The sequence below is a fragment of the Apaloderma vittatum genome, unplaced genomic scaffold (assembly GCF_000703405.1).
Source record: "Apaloderma vittatum isolate BGI_N311 unplaced genomic scaffold, ASM70340v1 scaffold43650, whole genome shotgun sequence".
Classification (NCBI taxonomy): domain Eukaryota; kingdom Metazoa; phylum Chordata; class Aves; order Trogoniformes; family Trogonidae; genus Apaloderma; species Apaloderma vittatum.
Genome location: NW_009697118.1, coordinates 1 through 20,954, shown reverse-complemented (window position 1 = coordinate 20,954; position 20,954 = coordinate 1). Strand labels below are relative to the sequence as shown.

The following is a 20,954-nucleotide window of genomic DNA, read 5'->3' as shown; positions in this document are numbered from 1 at the left end:
CGGGAATTAAAAGCATCGTGGGGTTCAGGAATTTCCCAGACTTTTGAAGGCCAATGTGGGGCTGAAAATCTCTCTCTCAGGTTGTCCTGTTTCTTACACTGTCTTCCCCTAGACTCTGCTGTGGGCTGATGGAGAATGATGCATTAGCCAGACCTTCAGCTCTGACCCGGCTTGGCACCTTTTCCGCCTGTCTTATGAATGAGTTGTCCACAATACCCATTACTAAATATCAAATTATATAACACGGGCACCAAATATCCAGCGCCTGCCTCCAGGGCTAGGAATACATTTGTTACTATGAACCAAGATTCATTTCACAGTGGCAGCAAGGAGGATGATGAGATTGAGAGTGAAGAAGCAAAAGAAAAATGTTTACAGCAACTTTCAGCTGTTGTGATGATGAGAAAAACAACTGATGATATGGACATCTGTCACCTGGGCAGGAACACCCTTGCCCCGTGGGATGACGCTAGCAGAGACTCCAGTGCCCTCACACCTTCCACCTCAGGGTTCTGATCCTACTTGGCTTTTTAAGGTATTGTTTATTTTATTGCTTCTTTTGCTAAAATGCCTTTGTTCTCAGCTTAATTATGCAGTTAGCAGCAGAATCCACTTCATTTTGTGAGAAAAGTGAGTGATGGAAGCTCTGCGGCTGCTGGTAGCACCACAAGAGTGCTGTCAGCATCCAAGATGTTTCTTTGGCCCTTTGGCTGCCCACCTCTGAGTTATGAGGTCCTACCTGCTATTCAGAAGTAGATTAAGCCTTCCTGAAAAAGAATAGTTTTAAGCACAAAATTACTTTGAATCTGCCTTACCCATGACACCTGACAACCTGAGTCCTTTTGCCAGGCTTTCAGCAACTAATCATCTAGGTCAAAGCAGCTCTAGGGTATGTTTAATCCGACTGTGAGCAAGCACATACCCTTTACATGTTGAGGTTTTAGTAGGTATGTGTGTATGGGGGAAACAACACTCTATAGACAACTGTTCCCCTTCCATGCTTGAAAGGAAAATCCTCCCCTTTCAGCACTGAAGCATTAACTTCGAAAGTCAATTTACTATCTTTTTTTTAGTGAAGACAATAATGAGAAAATATTCAGTACAGATCTCAAAACAAAGGCAAATTCAGGGCTGTCCAGGAATTTGAAAGCTCTGAGTAGAAGGGATTTTCTATTTCTATCCTGCTGAGTGAGGTGTGTATACCTGAGTTTTCGATTTCTGTTCTGTTGAGCAAGGTGTATATACCCGAAAGGGAACAAGCGTATGTGCAGGTCAGCTCAGAAGGAGGAAGCTCCTGCACAGGTGACATAATCATGGTTGCGGTGCTGGATCAGGTCTTAATGAACCCTGGTCTCCTGCTGCTTACTCTTGACCATTGCCACAAGGGCTGAGATTGGGTAGGTCAGTCTTAACCCAAGAGATCAAATCTCCTGAAATGCAGGAGCCCAGAGCTAGGTCAGCACAGCTGGGCCGTTTTTTTCTATTTCTGGGACCATCGGACACAGGAAGGTGGTTACTGACTTGCTGACTACTGGAACAGAAAAACATGCTGTAGACCTGAGGTGCTTTCTTATCCTGACTTACTAAATGCCTGTCCTCCTTTCTTCATCCATGGTGGCTGCACACTGTGCTAGGGTCTGCTGAGCATGCCTGTCCCATTTTCTGCCTTCCTAGGATCATCAGCAATTGTGATTACTGGTCAATTCCATCTCATCCCTCTGTTAGATTAAGCATCCTCTTGATGAATCACAAACTCGGTGACAACAGGCAAGACCTCTACGGTTAAAAATGCAAACTCCCTCCACTGGCAGAGGTGCTGGCATGGTGGCAAGGCTCTCTTTGCATACACAGAGCCTGCCTTCTGGCCGGCTACATCTCCTGCACGCAGGATGCTGTGTCTTGACTTTACAGCTCATTGTCGTGGCTACACATGCTTCCACAACGGGCTTTGTTAGCACCAGCCAGCCTCGCCTTGCAGAGACCTGAAATCGTGCCGCCTTTTGGCAGAGGAGTGCAGCCTGCTACCCCCAAAAGAAATAAAAGACAAAATCCTGGCCGAAGAGGGTACCACAAGAACAGGGCTAAGGTTATGACTTTCTGAATGTTTATCTTCACTCTGTATTTGGTGATTGGATAAGAAGGTGACTAGTCTCTTACAGAAAGCTAAGGCAGATTAAACAACACAGAGGAAAAGTGTGGTTTTCCTGAGCTGCATGACAGAGGATGTGCAGGGCCTCACCATTCCCCACTCACAGCCTCTGTGGCTAAGGATTTCATGCAGTGTCTCTTCCTAAGTCCTTCAGATCTGAGCTTTAAGTACGGTCAATACAGCTGTGCTTCCTTTTTATTTCTAAAAAAAAGAATGGCTTTTCCTTTGTAGTGTTTGTATTTTTACATGCTGCTTTGGTTCACTCACTCTTTTCCTGAGTTTAGTAAAGAAGCTGTCTGTGAAACCAGGAACGAAAAAAAAAAGAACATTATCAAAGACTTTTTTTTTTTCATAAATGAGGGAGAGATTTTTCAAAGGCAGAAAGGGGAATCTATCAAGTTATGCACCTAAGTACTATTTATGCCCTTGAAAATCTCTCACTTGCAGTTCTTAATTGGTCTGTGCAAATCCATTGCCAGAAGAGGTAATTGACCGTTTTTATAGAAGGATCAATAACGAAAACACTCCAGGATATTGTTCTAGAAATTAAAAAAAAATTAGGAATTATGGAAAGAATATGTTTCCAGGCATCAGCTAGCCTCTCCTGAAACTGTGCAAATACACCTGGTGAAAACAAGAGCAGACACAATGAAATGAGTTGTATATGAAGAACCAAGATCTCAAATGTGATATTATGCAGAAGGTAAAGAGTCTGTACTAGATAAGTAACAGCTCAATGTGTTATCAAGGGTGCACTTTCCTTTTGATGAATGTTAAAAGAACCTTTAGCCTTGAAAATAAAGAGGATAATTTCTCTCTAGGCAATGGCTGCTCATGAAAGTCATAAAATAAGAGCACTGGAGCCCTAATTTTATAGTGCTTTTTAAATGATTTTCAAATGGTCCAGCTGCTTTGTGCCACAATAACACAAGGCAGAGATATTCACGCCGGCGATAACAAGCATGCATCAGCCTGCCCGAGCTGCTCTCCGCAGGCAGCCCGCATTAGGCGAAACACACATGGAAAGCTGATACTTGCCAATGCAGACTGATCACAATTACACCGTGGCTACAGCAATCCTGGAAAGCTGCTTTTTTTCCACCAGACAACTTGATTGTTTTTCTTGTGTGTGTCTCGCCCGTGAAGCACGGGATGTACGTGGCAGGCGATGCTGGTTCTATTTTGACACTTGAGAGCCTGCCAGCTTGTGCCTCTTAGGCCATACCGTCCTTGGCAGGCTTCTCTTTTCGGAAACAGGAGGGCACGTTGCACCACTGTTTTTTTGGTGGGAGTTTCCCTAAGGATTGATTTGGCCCCCAACATTGGTGTTCTGCTGTTGCACTGCCTTATCTCGTATGGCAATCCCTGTATGCGGCAAACAAGCTCTGGGCAAAGGCTGTGTAGTTCTGCTGAGGTGCTGGGGTTGCCACCAGCAACTTTCCACCGGTATTTTATCTCTGCCTGTCTAGGACTTCAGTCTAAAGCTACAAACTGTTTTCCAGGACCTGCTATAAGATGAGAACTACCCCAGGGTGGTCTAGCTTAGCGTGCCAATTTGGGTAGTTCTTTCAAAAGTCTGGTTAGTATTTGATCTTTGCAGTTCCTTTTCCTTTGCGAGACAGTGACAGAAGAGAGGGTGCTGGGAGAAACGCCTTCTGAGCAAGAAGGGTGGGATTGAAAGACCAATTCCTTTATGAAATATTCCTCTAAAATTAAAGAACTTGCCTCTTTCTGTGTTCACTAGTGCTAGCAACACAGCAATGTTTCTGTAAAAAGAATTCTGATGTGAATCAGAAACTGATCATGAAAAGAAGGCTTTATTATGGCTGAAAATTCATTACATTTGCTGTAAAACTCAGGTCCATAAAGTTAAGGTAGAGCTGGGCAGAGGGCATGGCAGGAGGAAAGTACCTCTGGAATGTCTGTGGCCATTGAGCATCTTTTGTCAGCAGGGTGGGAAAATTCTGTCCCCCATCTGGGTGACTTCTCATGTGTATTGCGCTACAACTTTTGCCTCCCTTTTCATCTGCTGATCCCAGTGCAGCAAAATAGGTTAGCGTCTTTTCATGTCCAGGGATATCCCTAAGAGCTTTAACTTTAAACAAGGGCCTATTTTGTCTTGGAGTTAAGTTTTATGAGTTTTAATGAGCAGAATGGACAACAAACCAGGAATGTGTCCTAGAGGAGTATCTAGCACATTTGTTGCCTCTATTTAAATAAATCATTGACAAGTGACTGGAGCAAACAAAATTCAGAAACCTTCTACCCCCTAAACAGAGAGGAAAGATAAGTTTGATGCCAAAGCTTTAGGTCATGTTCCTTTCATCTTTATTGCATATTCAGATTGTCTGTCTGGCATATCTCCCCATCACTTTGACTTTTTCTTATTTCATAAGTTTAGAGTTTACATAGGTGTATACTGTATCCAAGTTCAATATGTAAATCCTGCAGCTTGATGAAATTGCTCGCTACTGGGTAATTCTTTAGATAGCACTGCCTAGAGGAAAGAAGGACAGAAGATCTTAAGGTAAGCCAGCACGAAGGGAGCAGATCTGCTTCTTCTGAGAATACAGTGATCAAATATTTTCCCTTCAAAATAGAAATGAATACATGTAGGGCTGTTCCAGGCTGCACAGAATAGTGCCATGGTCACAGATTTTGTAAGTTTGTACTTCTGCCTCACTCGCATCTCATCTCATCTCCGAGAGATCCAATTAACGGCAGCTGAGATTAAGTAGCCTCCAGGGTATTACATTCATCCCTTTCATAAATCAAGAACCACTTTTTATTACTAGAGCTCCGAGTCCAGAGAGAGAGGAAAACACATGGCATTCGGCTTTGTAAATGGCCAATTGGCATGTCTTTACGATAGGTTTTGGCAGCTTTTGGCTGTTTCTCCAACCAGAGAGTAAAAATTTTTGTGTTGTGTATTCTGATGAATCAATACAGAAAAACTTAAAAATCAGTGTTTGCTGACTGAGAATTCAGAACTTTCTCCCTAGTCACTAAAATACAACATCATTCACTTCTATACTTGCTTTTTTTTTTTGTCTCCTGCTACAGAAGGTACACTCTGATGATTACCAGTAAACCACGTGTGGTCCTTGCCACTGATTTGGACATAGTTTTGTTCATTACTCCTAGTCTTTCAGGATCCTGCTGTTCTCCCACCTGTCAATGGAGACAATGTCTGTAAGTAGATAATGAGGCTTATCCAAGTGGTTGAATGAGGTCTGGTTAATGCTCCTAAAGTAATTTGCAATTGCTTAATGAAAGTGCTGTGGAAGAGCAGTGGTTTACCAACAGGAGAGGGACTCACCATTTGGTCTTGTGAATGCACTCAGTGGCGGTACAGAAACATGTGCCAAGGTGAAAGTCGATCAAGTCCTCTGCAGGTATTCCTTAAGGCTGCATTTCCTGACCGTGGGAAATTTGGTCTCCTTTGCTTCCCCATGCAAAATATGCTGCTTTCAGTGCATGGGTGAACGCCAAGCCTCTTCAAATGTTCCTCGTTATAGGCTGCAGAGCTGTGGAGAATCATGTACAAAAGCTTGCGACAAAAAGGTATCTTGTTGCCCTGTGATGTGTTCCTCCTGTCTGTAGAACCCAGTGCCCACCGTGCAAGAGAGAGTAAGGTAGTAAATGAAAGGTAAAAGGCTGTGATTTCTGAATATACTCAAAATATATATGAAGATGCAGAATTCCAAGTTATTACACCTCTGCAAATAGAGTTTCCTGCCTATAATTTCCTGCAAATTTAGCAAGTGTTACAGGCTCCAGTTGACTACAAAGGCACTGGGAATTACTGGCCCAAGCACCTCATGAAAATCCACTTCCTGAGGTAGCTCAGGTTATGTTGGAAGCACACGCTCAAGTTTTAGCACAGCCTGTAACCACTTTGCCTCAGCCTGTAATTGTACGATGTTTCTTTGCTGGAGTGGTATTAGCCTTGCTAATCTGGCTAAACTCCAGGTAATAAACCTGCCTGCTTGAGATCAGCATGGACTTTGATTTCTACAGGATATTTTACATCTTGTGCCCTCAGCTGCTTATTATGTTGCACTTCAAAAAATATTTTGCCTTTCAAGCCAGAGAGTCTTGGCCTTGGCCTTGCATATCAGCAATGGCTGATAGCCAGACAAATATTTAATAATCAGTTTGTTGACCGCTTCAAAGTCCTTCAGGATGAAAGACATAATGTAGTCAGCCATCCTTTATTTTATGAGAGATATTTAACTTGTTTAAAGAGGCTGACCATCAAATTTCTGATCATCATAAGGAGAAATATTTCTTGTAAAATACAGCATTAATTCTACATTGCTTTTTAATTGCCAAGTAGCTCCTCAGAAACTACGCATAACTGGTTCCAAAGAAACAAGCAGTGACAATTTATGGTACTGCTTCGGGTTGTTTTGGGTCTAGCACAAGTCCTGATGCTGGCATGGGTTTGCTCAGTAACGGAAACATCCTCTGTTTACAGAATTCACTGACTATTGAGTTGGGCCCTATATACAAATACTCACTCTATTCCCCATTTCCACTACAGGAAGATCCCATGAAATTATCTTCTCAGGTGTTGTTCATCCTGAAGTTGGAGGAACACAGAAAATTCTATATATCTATAAGCTTCCAGTTTCACTGATTGAGGTCTGTAACTCATATTTAAACTCTTAATTGGTGATCAACTGTTACATTAACAAACCTATTTACACTTTTATTCCTGTTCTCAAAGATCCTCTCTTCCTTACTATGTGTAAACAGTGTTATCTATACATTTTTTCACACCATTCTTTTTTCCCTGAAGGAGACAGAATGTGATTGAAAATAAACATGCAAGAATATTTAGAGCATATATACCCACAGGCATTAAAAGGAGGCCTTAAAAGTGCACTTAGAAGAATTTCTAAACTCAAATGATGGTGTTAAACAATACAATTGCAGTGATTTTTATAGAGTCTTAAATCTTTGCTTTTACTACCTGTTGGGCTCAATTCTCAATATTTACTAACGGTTCCAACAAAGTGAGAACATTAATTTCCAAGTACAGTTATGAGGTTTAACTGGAAAGGCAAAGGTCGATTTCCCACTCTCGTCACCAAGGCAAACATTCAGTGAAGTACTGCAGGTTGTGCAGTGAGATGAGGAAGCAGGATGCAATTTGTAAAACCAAGTTTTGGAAATATGGATTATGTCCCCTGTGTCATCTAGCTCATTTTTAGGCTTTGCTTTTTCATAGCTAAAAGAATGTCCACTTTTAACCGTAATCAATGGACAATTAGCCAAAGGATTGTTAGTTCCTCTGGCTTCTCTCATTAGGAATTGTTGTAATTTTTGGATGTTTAAACAAGTTTGCAGTCAACTGGTGGTGGAAAGAACTTGTTTCGGCGTAAAATTGGGCACTAAGCATGCCGAGTGCAGATGACTGCTTTCTCCATGCTCTAGTGAAACAATCATCTGCACAAGTTTGTGAAATAAACAGAAGTCTGCAGTCATTCCGTATATCCATTTGGGTTTTTTGTCAGAAATTTCAACTGCAAATGAAGTTGTCGTACAAACAGCAAAAAATTAGATTTTTTTTTTCTGGTGAAAATTTCCATTCTACTTACAATTAAATGGAAAACAGTAAAAAACAACTCTAGTTCAATTTTAAGGCTACTCAGGATAATGAGTCTGCCTTGTGTTTTATGTGGTAAATGTTGCAACATTTATAAAATCTAGATGTTAAATATCTAAAATATTGCAAAGCAAATGAGTCTTATCCTCTTTTTAAATTATTTTTATTCTGTTCTATAGATTTGTTCTTTATTGGGTAGTCCTTTTGACTTCCTCTACGCTAGCCTTAATCTTAGTTTAAGGTAACGAAGTCTAACAACACTAACTAAATGAAGTAGTTGGAGAGCACATGTTAACAAGTACCATATTCCCCAGCCCATCAGAACAGCTCAGCCTCAGGTAACACTTACATATTGCCTATGGGGAGATTAGGCCGCTCTTCACCCATGTGATTTAATTCCACCTTGCAGCTGTCCAAAATATCTGGCAGTTCCTGGGCAGAGGGAGTGCCATTTGGGCGGCGGGGTCTGCCCCCTTCAGTGGCCGCTGGCGGACGGAGGCAGGGGAGGGCTGGCTGGGGGCCGCTGCTGCAGAATCCACAGGGGAGTATTTTGCTGAAGCGTGCTCTTTGCTGCCGCTTGATGTTCCCAAGCAGGTGGCTGTCTCTAAATACAGCACAAGCCTTGACACCTCCCCGGATTGGCTCAGCACTATGTCCTTGATGGAACGGGGAACAGCCACAAAAATGAAAAGTCTGCGTTAAGCGCATCTGATGCAAAGAAAATGCTACTCCCCTCCCCACGTAAGGTATATTGCTGTGCTTGCCAGCATAGACCTTTCCCTGTGAAAGAAATGTCGGTCAGCGCATCTGAGACGCAGTCCCAAATGCCACATGTGACCCAGTTCTAATAATAAGCTACCAGGAAAGAAGGGACAGCTCATCTTAGAGGCGAGTTCAAATTAAAGACCATGAGAGCAGCTGTTCTGGACCTCACCAAAGGTCCATTGAGCCCACTATCCTGCATCTGACTGTGGCTGTAAGTGGATGCCTGCAGAAAATAAGATCACACAAGCATGACTTACACTGCTTTCTAACACTCTCCTTAACACTTTCTAACACTGCTTTTTTAACACTCTCTTGAGCTTCCAGATCTGGATGGAGTTTTTAAGTATTTATAACCCTGAATGGATTTCTGTCCCATAAAGTTTTCCAGTTACCCCCCGAACGTCTACAGGCTTTTACACTCTGCAGCATTCTGTGGCATTCAGCTCACCTAAACCCCCTCCTCTTGTTTCAGACCTGGCTTCTGACTTCATCTGATGCCCTCAGTTCTTGTACTGGAAAATAAAGTTGAGGGAAATTTCCACTAGAATTTTACATGACTATCAGGTCACCCTGTGGTTTTGTGATTACTTTAAGCAAATTTATGTCTGCGGTAGCTGTAGCTGGGACAGCCCCTTTCACTCTGCTCACAGACACACACTCACAGCCTCCGCTGAGCTGGCACTAGTGCTCATGATGCACTTTCTGAGTCTGAGCTGAGGGGCTCTGGCCAGCTCAGCAGGTACCCAGCTTTCCTTCAGGTACTTTCAAAACAAGACCCTCCTTCAGTTAGAAGTTAACATTCAGTGCCTTTAGTCTCCCAGGTTGTGTAGAACCTGTTGACACAGGATTTGAACAAAGTAGGCGGTATTTTTCTCTTGTTTTGGTTCCATAGTCTAAGTTGCCAAACCAGTATATGAAATACAAGTTTTGCTGTTGATAGTGGAAAACACTGAAGCACTGATGTCATGTCACATCATGATCTGAACTATGGGCACGTGAGAAGGACACTTTTCCTCCTGGCACATCACAACAGACAGTGTTTTCTGGTTTATGAAGTTACAGGACTAATTCTACCTCTTTTGCTTATGTTGGCTGGAATCTTTTTCCCTGAGCAGACCTGGAGCCTATGTGTAAGGAAGGGAGTAATACCAGCAGGCAGGCAGGAAATCCAGGCAACAAACTCCACAGATTAAAAAGGCTTCTGTGATTTGCCAATGCCCTTGGAAAGAGTTTCTACCTAATTCATTCCCTCCACTGAGGTAAGTAAGTCTTGCTGTACATGATCACCACTATGTCATTGATGGCGTGGATGCCATACTGACTCAGCTTGGCTCTGTACTCCTCCCTACCTTGGTGAAACAATACTCTCCCAGGATAAGCAGTATCTCCGAGAGCAGGTACTAATTTACAACAGGAGCAGCTTTCGCAGCTGTGGCTTTGTGGGACAGATGTTCAGGGGCATGCAAAGCATTATCCTGATGGGAGGTTCCATTAATCTTGCTCATATGTGTCTAATTTTGCCTAGCCTAAAGCCATTAAGATGCATTATTTCACTCACATGAATTTCAGATTTTTCAACGCCATGTCTTCAAAAGGTTTCCAGAGTAAAACCTACTGTAATGTGAATGAAGTATAAATTATAATGAAATACTAACTCGTATAAATCCCTATTAAGTCTAATGGAGAACTTCAAAGCAAACCCAGCTCCTCCTCCACCCTCCTGCTGCTTTGTGAGGTATAAAGATTGTCCTAGCGCTGTTGGGTTTTAAATGCAATTTTCTATTTGGTCTTTTTAGACTACAATGTCTTCTCTTTCTCTCATCAGTGGAGCTCTTTGGCAAGATTTAGGAAAATCTGAACAGGCAGTCAGATAGACCCCAGAAAGGATCTTAAATATGCTTACTTTGCAAAGCATTTGTGTACACTGAAATAGGGAGGGATTTCTACAAGTGCTAGGCAGAATCAGCATTCATGTCATAACCTCTCCCAGAATTAAAGAGGATAGGGGGTCTGGCAAGGACTCACAAGTCACCACTACCTAAGTCTTCTAATAACAATGCAAGGTTCTTCCAGCAGAGAGGAAAATGATCAGAACTGATGCTTCAAATGCAAACAAACAAGCAGAAATATATTTACTTAACGTGGCAGGGAAGGTTTATAAGGTCAGTTAATCAATAAATCAAAAACAGTAGCAAAGAGCACAAATAGATTTGATTATCACTTTGTGGTTCACCACAAGGTAACAAGGTAATTTTCAGGCAGAGTGATAGGATGAATTTCAAATGTTGTATTAAAAATCACATTGGCTTAAATATCGGTTAACTGGTGATAGGAAAGTCAACATCCTCGAAAGAGCTTAAAGCTAATTTGTATCAATTAAGCCTGGTCATCAGTGTGAGCTAAGTTCCTACCTGATGTCGCACCAGGGGTGATTCAAAGCCACTTACACAGAACTGATTTGGGATAATTTGGAGGGAGAGCGAACTGATGAGTTCAATCTTACAGAATGCATTGAAGATCTGACATATTTTTTTCAATGTCCTCAATATATCTGGATGAAAACGCAAGAAAAGGTTTGTGGATTTGCTGACCCAGAGACTGCAGAGAGAGCTGCACAGAAGCTTATTCTGCTGCTGTGGGTCCTCAGGCTGTCACAGCTCTCTGTAGCACTGCAATGCTTAGAACACCAGTGAAAGAGGAATGTTTCTGTGGCAGTGCCTGGGCTCTTAACAAGTTGCCTTCATCACATTACCAGGCCTGAAACACAAAATGCTTTTCTTATGAGAACATGCACATGAAAACTGTAACCAAACCAAGAAATATGGTTATATCACACTCCCAAGTAAATGGGACTCGTACTGCACAGGTTGATGCAATTACTGAACTTGCCTTTGGCAAACTTGGTCCATATGAAACACTCAGTGGAGTGATCTGGTGACATCACACCAGGCACAGCAGCTCTGCAGCTCAGTGTTTACGGTGCTGATGTTGGCTCTACTGCTCTTGGAGGAACTGAGCTATCACAGTTAATCCATTTACAGTTCTGTTGGGCTTTTTTCTTTGGTGCGTAATTTTCTTCATTTTTCCAGCACACACTGATCATAGGAAGCTGTACATGCACAATGGCTATGAAGGCTGAAACTCAGAAAAGTGGATGTAATGGGTTTGCCCTCTCAACAGTCCTTCTTTTGCCGTAACTGAATGTCCAAATTTCGCAGGTGTTTCAGAAAGCCACGATTGGGTGAAATCCATCGATGTTCCTTCACTGTTTTGATGGCTTCCACCAATGGGAGGTGGTGATTTATCATGAGATACGCTAGGACCAGGGAAGCTGACCTGCTTACTCCAACTGCGCAATGTACCAAAATCTTAGCTGGTTGAAAAAAACAAACAAACAAACAACACTCCAGATTATAACTGTAAAAGAGCAGCAGTACAGTGGATGAAGCTTAATTTAAACAGAAGGCAAAACCCTTCTGCCTTCTCCAGCTTGGTCAGAGTAACACCGCACACATGTATTTCTTGCCCTTCTCACAGATCACATAAAGTACTAACAATTGGGTCTAATTTGCAATAATTACACTCATTTGTATGAGAAGTGCCATGAGATCCCAGACTGATCTCAGAACTGTTGGTAAATCCGAGAAAACGCTGTTGAAGCAATGGAATTGTTCTGTTGTGAGCATGAGGAAAACCAGACCTGTATTGGGTCAGGCTGAGGTGGAGTCAATCTTCCCATAGCAGCCAGGGCCAGGGCCAAACCATCACAGACCCACTGACTTTGAGGGGTTTACTTAGGTGAAGAAGAATGCTAAAATCTGGCCTGAAAGGGTGGCACTAACACACGTTAGCCACTGAGAAAAATGACTGGCATAGTCCCATTGCATAATAAGGCAATTTGCTGTGACTGTAATTCTCTTTTGAAGGCAGAACTTGTGATACAGACTCAGCTCCATTAATGCCAGTTTACTCATGCTAGGAAATGGTCTTTTATGTAATACTTTTGTCTCATTATTGATTTGTTCTTAAAAACAAAGCTGCCATGAGAGAGTCTCAAAAGAGGGTGTCCATTTCAGAAGTATATTTTTGCCTCTCCCTTTTTTAACCAGCCTTGTCCTTCCAAGTATTTTTCTCTCTACTCTGCCTCCTCTCCTCTCTTCCCTGGTCTCTCTCCTGCACTGTTCATCCCTTTTCTCATGTCAACTTTTTGAAACCTAGTTAGAGCTACATCCATGTAGCCAGCACTCCCTCCTCCTGCCACCCACTGTGCAGGTGACCAGCCGCTGGCTGGTCCACACCTTGTTCACCACTGAGCCCCTGTTACACCACTGAGCTCCTGTTAGAAAAGGCTGTCAGCTCACATAAAAATGTGACCAGTGATCATTTCATACCTCCTGGTGTGTTCAAAGCATTGTGGATAAATTGCGCTGCAGAGAAAAAGAACTGGCTTATATCAAAACTTGGGAGGTCATGAGCTGGTACACCATAGTAATCAATGGTCGCTCCGTAGAAGTCCTTGCCTCCATGGCTGTATGCAGTGCCGTGGGCAGCGTTTAAAACATGGGTCACACCCATCTTCCACAAAACAAATCTGTTGTGAGCTGTCACTCTAAGGAAAAGACAAAGACAAACAAATCAAGATGGGGTCAGAGATATTAATGGAGCAGTGCTGTGATTGCATCTCCCAAGCCATTTGCTGGAGTATCAGCCTGTGCATCGTTTCTGAGGGCTAACCAAGAAGGAAGTTACAGCTTAGTGGTAATTTTATCTTGGAAACTGTGCTGTCCGCAGTGTAAATGACAGCATTTAGCAAAACTATGAGCTGTCTAAAGCCACACCTATAAGGCATACTAACAGAACATATGGTGGAGGTGTGTCCATGAAGCTGTACTTACAGGTCTCCTAAGAATAGATTAGGCCATACTTCATCGACGTGGTTGCAAGAGGGCCGCCCGGTATTCAGGAGCTGCTCAATTTCTTTAAGGGACGGGACGTCCCCCATGCATGCCCCAGCACCTTCAGGTCCCGGGGAACCCAGCGCCTCTGCCCCAGACATGCCAAAAGCCAGGGCAAGACCCCACTCTCACCAGCCAGAGGCACGGAGCTGTGTGCTGGGGTGCTGCCAGCCCCTGGAGCAGTCACGGGGAAGCCTGGGAGATAGGCTGGGGCAGGTGCCCGGGAGCAGCTCTCACGCTGCCCTGGTGCTGCAGCGTCTCCCGAGCCCCCTCCCCAGGGCTGGCCGCTTGCCTGTGTGCAGGCACAGCCAGTTCAAACAGATGCACATATCGAACTGGGCATTACTGGGCCCTTATTGGTTCCAGACTTCTCCCCAGGGCTGGTCCTCAGAGCTGCACTGCTCTGCCACGTGGCAGCCCCGGTGCCGGGGGCATCAGCCACCCACCGAGACATGTCCATGACTGTTCACAGCAGCAGCAGTCAGTGAGATCTGGCAGCTTGTCACAAGCTGTTAAAGGCCTGATAAAGGAAAAATAGAAACCTGTCCGGTGCAAGAAGAGTGGCAACTCTCTCCGAGTAACAACTGTCTCACATTTATTTTGAGGTACTTAAAAAGAGAGCTGTGAAAGGGTCAAAAATGCACCAGTACATCCTACCAACATCACCAGAAGGTTAAACGCCTAGTGTGTGATCATATCTTGCCTCTCACAAACAATAAGAGAAATTTATTTCTTGAAGCTACTGTTTTTCCATCAAGTAAAATATCTGAGCTGAACTGTATGTTATATGTTTTATCTTTTCTGTTGCAGTCATTACTTTCACCACTGTGTTAATACAAGACACCTGCCTCTGTTGAAAGAAGAACAGAGAATGTGAGTATAATGGTTGTCAGGTGAAACTTGTAAATCAGAGTTAGTTTATATAGGATGATCTGGTGAGCTACAGGTGGGAGATACATACCAACCCATAATATTAGTGGGTCCTTTCAAGTACAGCAATGCCTGTGCTTCTGGTCTGCAGGATGTGTGACTCCTGACAATGGGGCTGCAAAACCGTCAGTGACGGAGCTATAGGGCACAACGCATGAAATGCTGATGTTCCTCGTTTGTAAGCCTGGCAGCTGACATGCATTCATGGTTCCTCTACCAAAGTGGTGTAGAAGAGAAGGTGACCCAAGAGGAGAAGCTAACTGCTGATGTTATGCCCTGTAGAAAACAAGAAACGAATGCAAAGAACCTTTGGTAAGGTCTGAAACACCTTTCTTCCATGGGCATTGATTTACTATAATGGGGAGAGGGTTTGCTTTATTATTTATATTTTATTTTATTTTATTAAGAGACATATCATGGAGAGCTGTTTCAAACTGATTATTAGAGTCTGGGCTAATTAACTATGCTTTGAGTACTCAGGGTGAGAAATCACCCTAATACAAGCTAATGGTTCCCAGCACAAGAGGGCAAAAGTTATATATGAGAACCAAAAAAGTGACTCTGTTTAGAGTCTCTCATGAAGCAAAAATTGCTAAAATTCTGTGGATTTAGAGGAGAAACTGTTTAAGAGCCTCCTGTATACAAAGAGACTGTTAGTTCCCACTGCCATATATGTTCTGACCTAAGAGGTGATATAAGAGAAACTACAATCAGCAGTGCTGCCGGGCTTGTCTAGAAGGGGCAGTGGGACAGGCAGCCAGGCTCTGCCGTAAGTGAGGCAAGTAGCTGGCCAGATCCAGCAGAGGAGAGGACTGTAAAAGTTATTAAAGTTATACTTCAAGCACTACATATGTGTCCTTAACATGGTAGGCTGTTTGCCTGTTCTGGTCTTTTTTTCCTTTTTAAGCTGACTGCCTTGTGCTCATGAATGACGAAAATTAACTAACTGAGCAAGTGAATTCGTTTAATTTAGTTTACCTTTCTCAAGTTTCTGGGTGGAGGCTCAAGGTGAGGATTTACTACCAGTTTTTTTTAAACATAAGCCCAGCCCATTTGTTGCCAATCAAGTTCTGTCAGAAAGGTGACACTCATGTTGAAGTTTGACCCTTTTCAGCTGTAAAACTTCTATTGGCCTCTACCCCAAATGCACTGACTAAGAATACAGAGTTCATCTGCGTCATGAAAGCTGATGGGCAGAAAAATATGAGCTCCAGAAGAATTATCTCCAAACCCTGTGTGCCTCCAGCATTGGTATAGCATACAGCCATCCGTTTCACATATCTGGCCTTCCACATCTGGAATCTTCTAAACTTCTAATAATCTGCAAAAAATACTTTGGTAAAGCTGTGTTACTACTTTTTGTGGGTTTGTTTTTGTGTGGTGGGGTGGTTGTTTTTTTTTTGTTTTGTTTTTTTTTTGTCAGGAGCAGTCTTTGAAACAGACAGGAGGCAGGGATCTGGCTTTCAGACCAGCTCCATTATGCACTAGCCCACAAGGCGACGTAACCATCTCTTCCTGCTCCGTGTTCTCCCTTGCCTGCTGTTCTGCCTGTCGCACTGGGCTCGGATGTCTTGGAGGACACCTCCCCTTCCACGTGTTTACACAAGATGTAGCCATCAGTCTGTCTGTCAGTCCCAGACACTTGACTCTCTGCTACTGAGATGTGCCTGGGAAGCTGGAGATCCTTCCCAACAGAAATGCCGACTCCCCTAAGTGAAGCTGAAGGCTTTCTTCCGCCAGCTCCTTGCTCCTGCAGCGCCTTATTTTGTCCTTGTGTTAACATTCAGGAAAAGGCCACAATTCTCTGACTTTGTGAAAAAAATGTTGTATTTTAATTTTTTGTATCAAAGGAACCTGAATGCAAATGCTAAAAAACTATGAAAAGCATGAATTTAGCTTTGTCCTCAAATGTGGCAGAAGATTCCTTCCAGGTGTAATCTTTTGTCTGGATAGATTTGGCTCTCTACAGATTTGTTTCTTTCCTGTCCCTTTTAAAGCTGCTAAGAATAGATGTAAAAAGCAAGAAACTGATATACGGTCACACTGAACAGAAGCAAAATTAGCAAATTCAGTGCAGTTGGGACTCGTTTTAGGTTCCAAGAATTTGGACATTCTCCTGACTGTTGGAATAATGGGCAGCTCTAAGTGAAACATTTGTGTGCAATTATTTATTATCTTAAAATAGCTGTTGTTCCAGTTGAAATTAATGCACAATTAATTTCAGAACACCCAACAGAAGACATCCTCCTAATTGGACTATGCCCTTGTGATTGCTTTGTAGGCGGTACTTAATGCAATAATTTAAATCAAACATTCCCTGGCTAATAATGTGTGAACTGCCACGGAGTGCTCTAGTAGCCCACAACACGGCTTTTCCAGGAAAACGGGCAGTGGTTGAAAACAGGATGTTCATGCAGGCTTTTCCGTTGAAAATACTGCCACACCTGCAACACCTTTCCATCCATCTCTCCAGTGAAAACTGGGCCAAAATCAAACTCCTTTCACATATCCTGAAAGAAGAAAGCTTTTGTAGGGAAAATGTTACATCATGGAAGTTCCAGCTAGCTCCAATTCTACAGATACAATCATCTCCAGCTGCAAAAGATCTATTCACTTCACTCATCAGCCTGTTTTCAGGACTTGATTTTCAGACTGGTTAGCTATTGAAGAAGAACTGAACTAACTGAATTCTGGTACATTTGGGTCCGTTCTAAGTGAGACAGTTTTCAGATGTTCTACAACATTAATGTATTTTTAATGCATAGAACAATTTTTGTCTGATTAGTGCATGCAGTTTACAATTTTTTTCTCCTTTCTGCCTTCCCCCATAATCTCATTTTCTGTCTTGAGAAATGATTGCATTTCACTAATTTGATTAGTTCTTAGGCATTCATTCTCTCTTTCTTCCATTATGAGAGTAAGAAATTTGGAGATGAAATAGATGCTTTGAAGTTCACACATGAGTGGTCTAAGTATGCTTCAACAGAAGTACAGGGATTACAAAGAAATTAAAAGGCAGGATCTGAGCTGTACAAAAATGAGATTACCAAAAAACCCCACCCCAAAAGAAGAAAAAAGCATGTTTTGGGTCAATTAGCACTTCTAGTATAAAACCCCTACCTTGGCATGTTGTATTCTTTGTTGGAAGAGAATTTTCACAGGCAATTCATTCTCCATTCAGCTGGGGCCTTCCTTTCCTGAGTACGGTCTTCAGATTTATTTGAGATTGATTATTTCGAACTATTAAATGCTAACAGTATTACTTAATGACACAGTGTTTAAAAAGAACCCCACCATTACATTAACACATCTCATTTTCCTTTGCTATATAATAAATTGTAAGTAGAGCTAGTTGGGAAATTTCAATATAAATTTACTTTTTTTTTTCTTTTTCTTTTTTTTTAATTGTCAGCCTGAATATTGAATCAATATAGCTATGTGAATTGAGTAAATTATTTTCAATCTAAAGACGCACCCATTGTAATTACGCATTTTGAAGACTTTTCCTTGGCGATCTGCAGTAGCTTAAAAAATATCTGTAACGTATCATTTGTCATATCTTCTCAGACTGACGTGTCAGCATTGGCACTGTCAAACTTATGTTAATACATTCATGTCACATGGAATGAAGTGGTATAACTCAAAGTGATGGAATGAGGTTTATTGGAAATTTCTGTTAAATAAAGCACAAACTATTTAGATAATTCACCCTTTTAAAGAACATCAGCTGTTAGTACGGAGAAGTAGTTTTCAGCTCTAAGTGCAGTGGCTAAGCTGCTATTACATGTCTACTTTGATTTAAGAGTCATAAGTTTTAAATTGTGCTCTTTATCGCTTTTCTGTGCAAGCTAATTTGCTCCTTTTCAAAATATTTTTTAGGTGATGAAAGCAGACAGAGCAGAAAAATGCCATTAGCAGTGATAACTTCAGACAGAAACCAACCACTTGGGGCTTTCTCCAGTGCTGAGATTGCCAAAAGGCTGCTGTGAGCCAGCCCGGCAGCCTCTGTAGCCAGGCACGGGGCTCTTGCCCATGATGTGTGGCCAGGCTGCCTACGTGCGTCTTCTCCACTTTTACTGCTGGTGAGATTCTAGTCTTGGATTCACATGTGTGTACAATTACAGCTCATTTGTCCAACCTCGACTTCTAAAGTGCGGAGACTGAATTTGTAGGTGAATTGCTGGCCTTGCTATATATCTATAAACAGTGTAGGGCAACAGGATGAGGAAACTTCTGCTTTCCTTTTTGCTTCCTTCCTGTGAGCTGGTGGACTCTAGTGCATGTTTATGTAAAAAACTGACACAACAAAGCCATGGGGCTCTGAACAAAGCAGCACCTTCCTGGCACCTCCCATGAAAAGGCTGAGAATTAGGAGAATTAGCTCCACGACTGTGCTTAACACAACGACAAGGTGACCCATCCTGTGACGAGACAGCTCTGTAGCCTGCTTATTTTAGCAGCAATTTTTAATTGCATTTTTTACTTATTTTTAGCTTAAACCAATGTTTCAAATATGAGCAAATGTGGCAATATATTGTAAATTGTACCAACCTGGCAGATGCAAGTGTGCAAAAAGTTGTGATTAACTGGCAGTTGGTGAAGAAAATTTCATGGCAGAAAAAGCAAAGAATGCACACAGCAGAGAAGCACACACTCTTGTTTACGTAAATTGCCTTGCTCTCTTATAATTTTATTTCCCTTATCAGATAACTGCTAAGTTATTTTGAATATGAATATGTGGACATGGAGTACGCAAAAGTACCTGAAATTTCAACTAACCTTATTAGCAGTTCCATTACTAGCAGGAAGGCAAGGTCCATTAGGGTTTATTTCTTTGATTGTTTTTTTTTCTTTTTTTTTAATTCAGATTCATATGTATGTGTTCCATGGTTTGTCACTGATTAATTCAGAGTTGTCAGTTTTTCATCAAATGCATGTAAAGGGAAAGAAGAGGAACATTACAAGGACTAGAATTGCTATGTTATTGGCAGAGGCTGCTGCTAAACAGGTAAAGGAAGTGGAACGTTGCCTCCAACTTGAGCAATTCATTTGGGAAACTACACATCATTTGGTGTAAAAAGTAAAAACCAGATGAAACAGACTGCTTAGAGATAAGCATCTTTGAACCAGGACATGTGGCAATGAGCAGTTCTTACAGCTTGTTTCTGTTACGAATATCCAGTAGTTGATCTATTTAAAATGCATATAGCCCCTTACAATTGAGATTGTACAATTGTGGCCATTTGCACTAGATTGCAGTGACTTGACAACTTGAAGTAACTTGGAAGCAATTTGAAATGCAAGATTTCCCCATTTTACTGTAGCCGCACCTAAGCATTGCAAAAGATCCTTTTTTTGATCTGTGAAGAAAGAATACAAGGCCAAATTCTCAGAAGAGGCTAGTGTCATTAACCTAATGGAGCTACTGCTGGCACTTGCTTTTTTTGGACCTCCTAGTAATTACATCATCAACAAAGCAAATTCTGAATGTTCTTCAGACTGCATTATGCTACTGTGAAGGGCTGGCTGCTACCACAGTCACTTGACAGACAAAATAAATTTGTTTCTGGAGTAATTTGTCTCTAATTTGTCTGCCATCATCCATACCCTCCATTTGTATTATTCATAGGTTATGGAGCTGCTGAAGGTACGGTGCCGTGTTGCAGCTTTCGTAAGTCATGTGTGCTGTTCGCATTTCTACTTTGGATCACCTTGGAACAATGACTGAGTGCTGTCAGCCAGCTGCCAGTTTTGATTTATTTTTTGTACAGACATCAGAAAAGAACAGTAGTGCAAAAAAATGGTACGTCTAAAGAAAAATGTTTTGCAGTGATTTCTTGATAGGAAAATTGACGGAATGAGGGTCCTGCAAGTTTTCTCTGCTGTTTTGTCCTGACTTTAAGTGAGGGATTACTGCATTAGTGGTTTTTTTTTTTAATTACATCAGGATCTTTATTCACATCTCAATAGAAATAAATGAAAAATCCTATTTAGTGTGGTGAGAAACTTGCATCTTTCTCACATTCAGGCTGTACTGAGGTACTTCCCAATGGACAAAAAGATTATACTAAATTATACTAGATTATACTAGAGTATATACTATAGTATATAGTATAGAGAAGATACTATAGTATCTTCTAGTAAAGTTCTGTGCCTTTAGCTTGGTTTACATGTTCTGTTCTTGTCAGAAGATCAAGATACCTTTGCTTCTCCCTTCAGCTGATCTCAGTGGAAATTATGGATGACTTGTTCTTTTCTTACAACTTCTAAAAAACATGCTGCTGACCATCTATGGATTTGGAGTTTCTTACACAGCCCGAGTGAGCTGTGACTACACTTCTGCATACTTTAAGACCTTCATTCCCATCAGGACAGGGCCAAGGCAGCCCAGTCAGCCCTTCATGTGTTGCACAGCCTGGATGTGGGGAAAAGGTTCGTGAAGGGATGCCAGGAGGTAAACAACTGGACAAGGAGCAATGGTCACACACCGGAAAACAGGAGGTTCAACCCAAACATGAGGAGAAACTTCTTCACTGTGAGG

At 42.0% G+C, this 20,954-nt stretch overlaps 1 protein-coding gene across 1 annotated transcript; it reads right to left on the bottom strand.

Annotated features, from left to right (window-relative positions):
- Positions 1-11,701: 11,701 nt before the first annotated feature.
- LOC104279722 lies at positions 11,702-13,584 on the bottom strand. The gene is made up of 3 exons (XM_009877102.1): positions 13,424-13,584; positions 12,920-13,137; positions 11,702-11,901 (listed from the first exon to the last, which is right to left on the bottom strand). The coding sequence occupies exons 1-3, from the start codon at positions 13,582-13,584 to the stop codon at positions 11,702-11,704; spliced, it is 579 nt and encodes a 192-aa protein (XP_009875404.1).
- Positions 13,585-20,954: the final 7,370 nt, after the last annotated feature.

What these genes read in the sequence shown, in the direction of transcription:
- LOC104279722 (XM_009877102.1), bottom strand. Translation starts at nt 13,584, where the DNA reads ATGTCTGGGGCAGAGGCGCTGGGTTCCCCGGGACCTGAAGGTGCTGGG. An exon ending in AATCTATTCTTAGGAGACCT is followed by an intron (nt 13,138 to 13,423) that starts GTAAGTACAGCT and finishes TCTTTTCCTTAG; the next exon opens with AGTGACAGCTCACAACAGAT. An exon ending in TGCTTTGAACACACCAGGAG is followed by an intron (nt 11,902 to 12,919) that starts GTATGAAATGAT and finishes TTTTTCAACCAG; the next exon opens with CTAAGATTTTGGTACATTGC.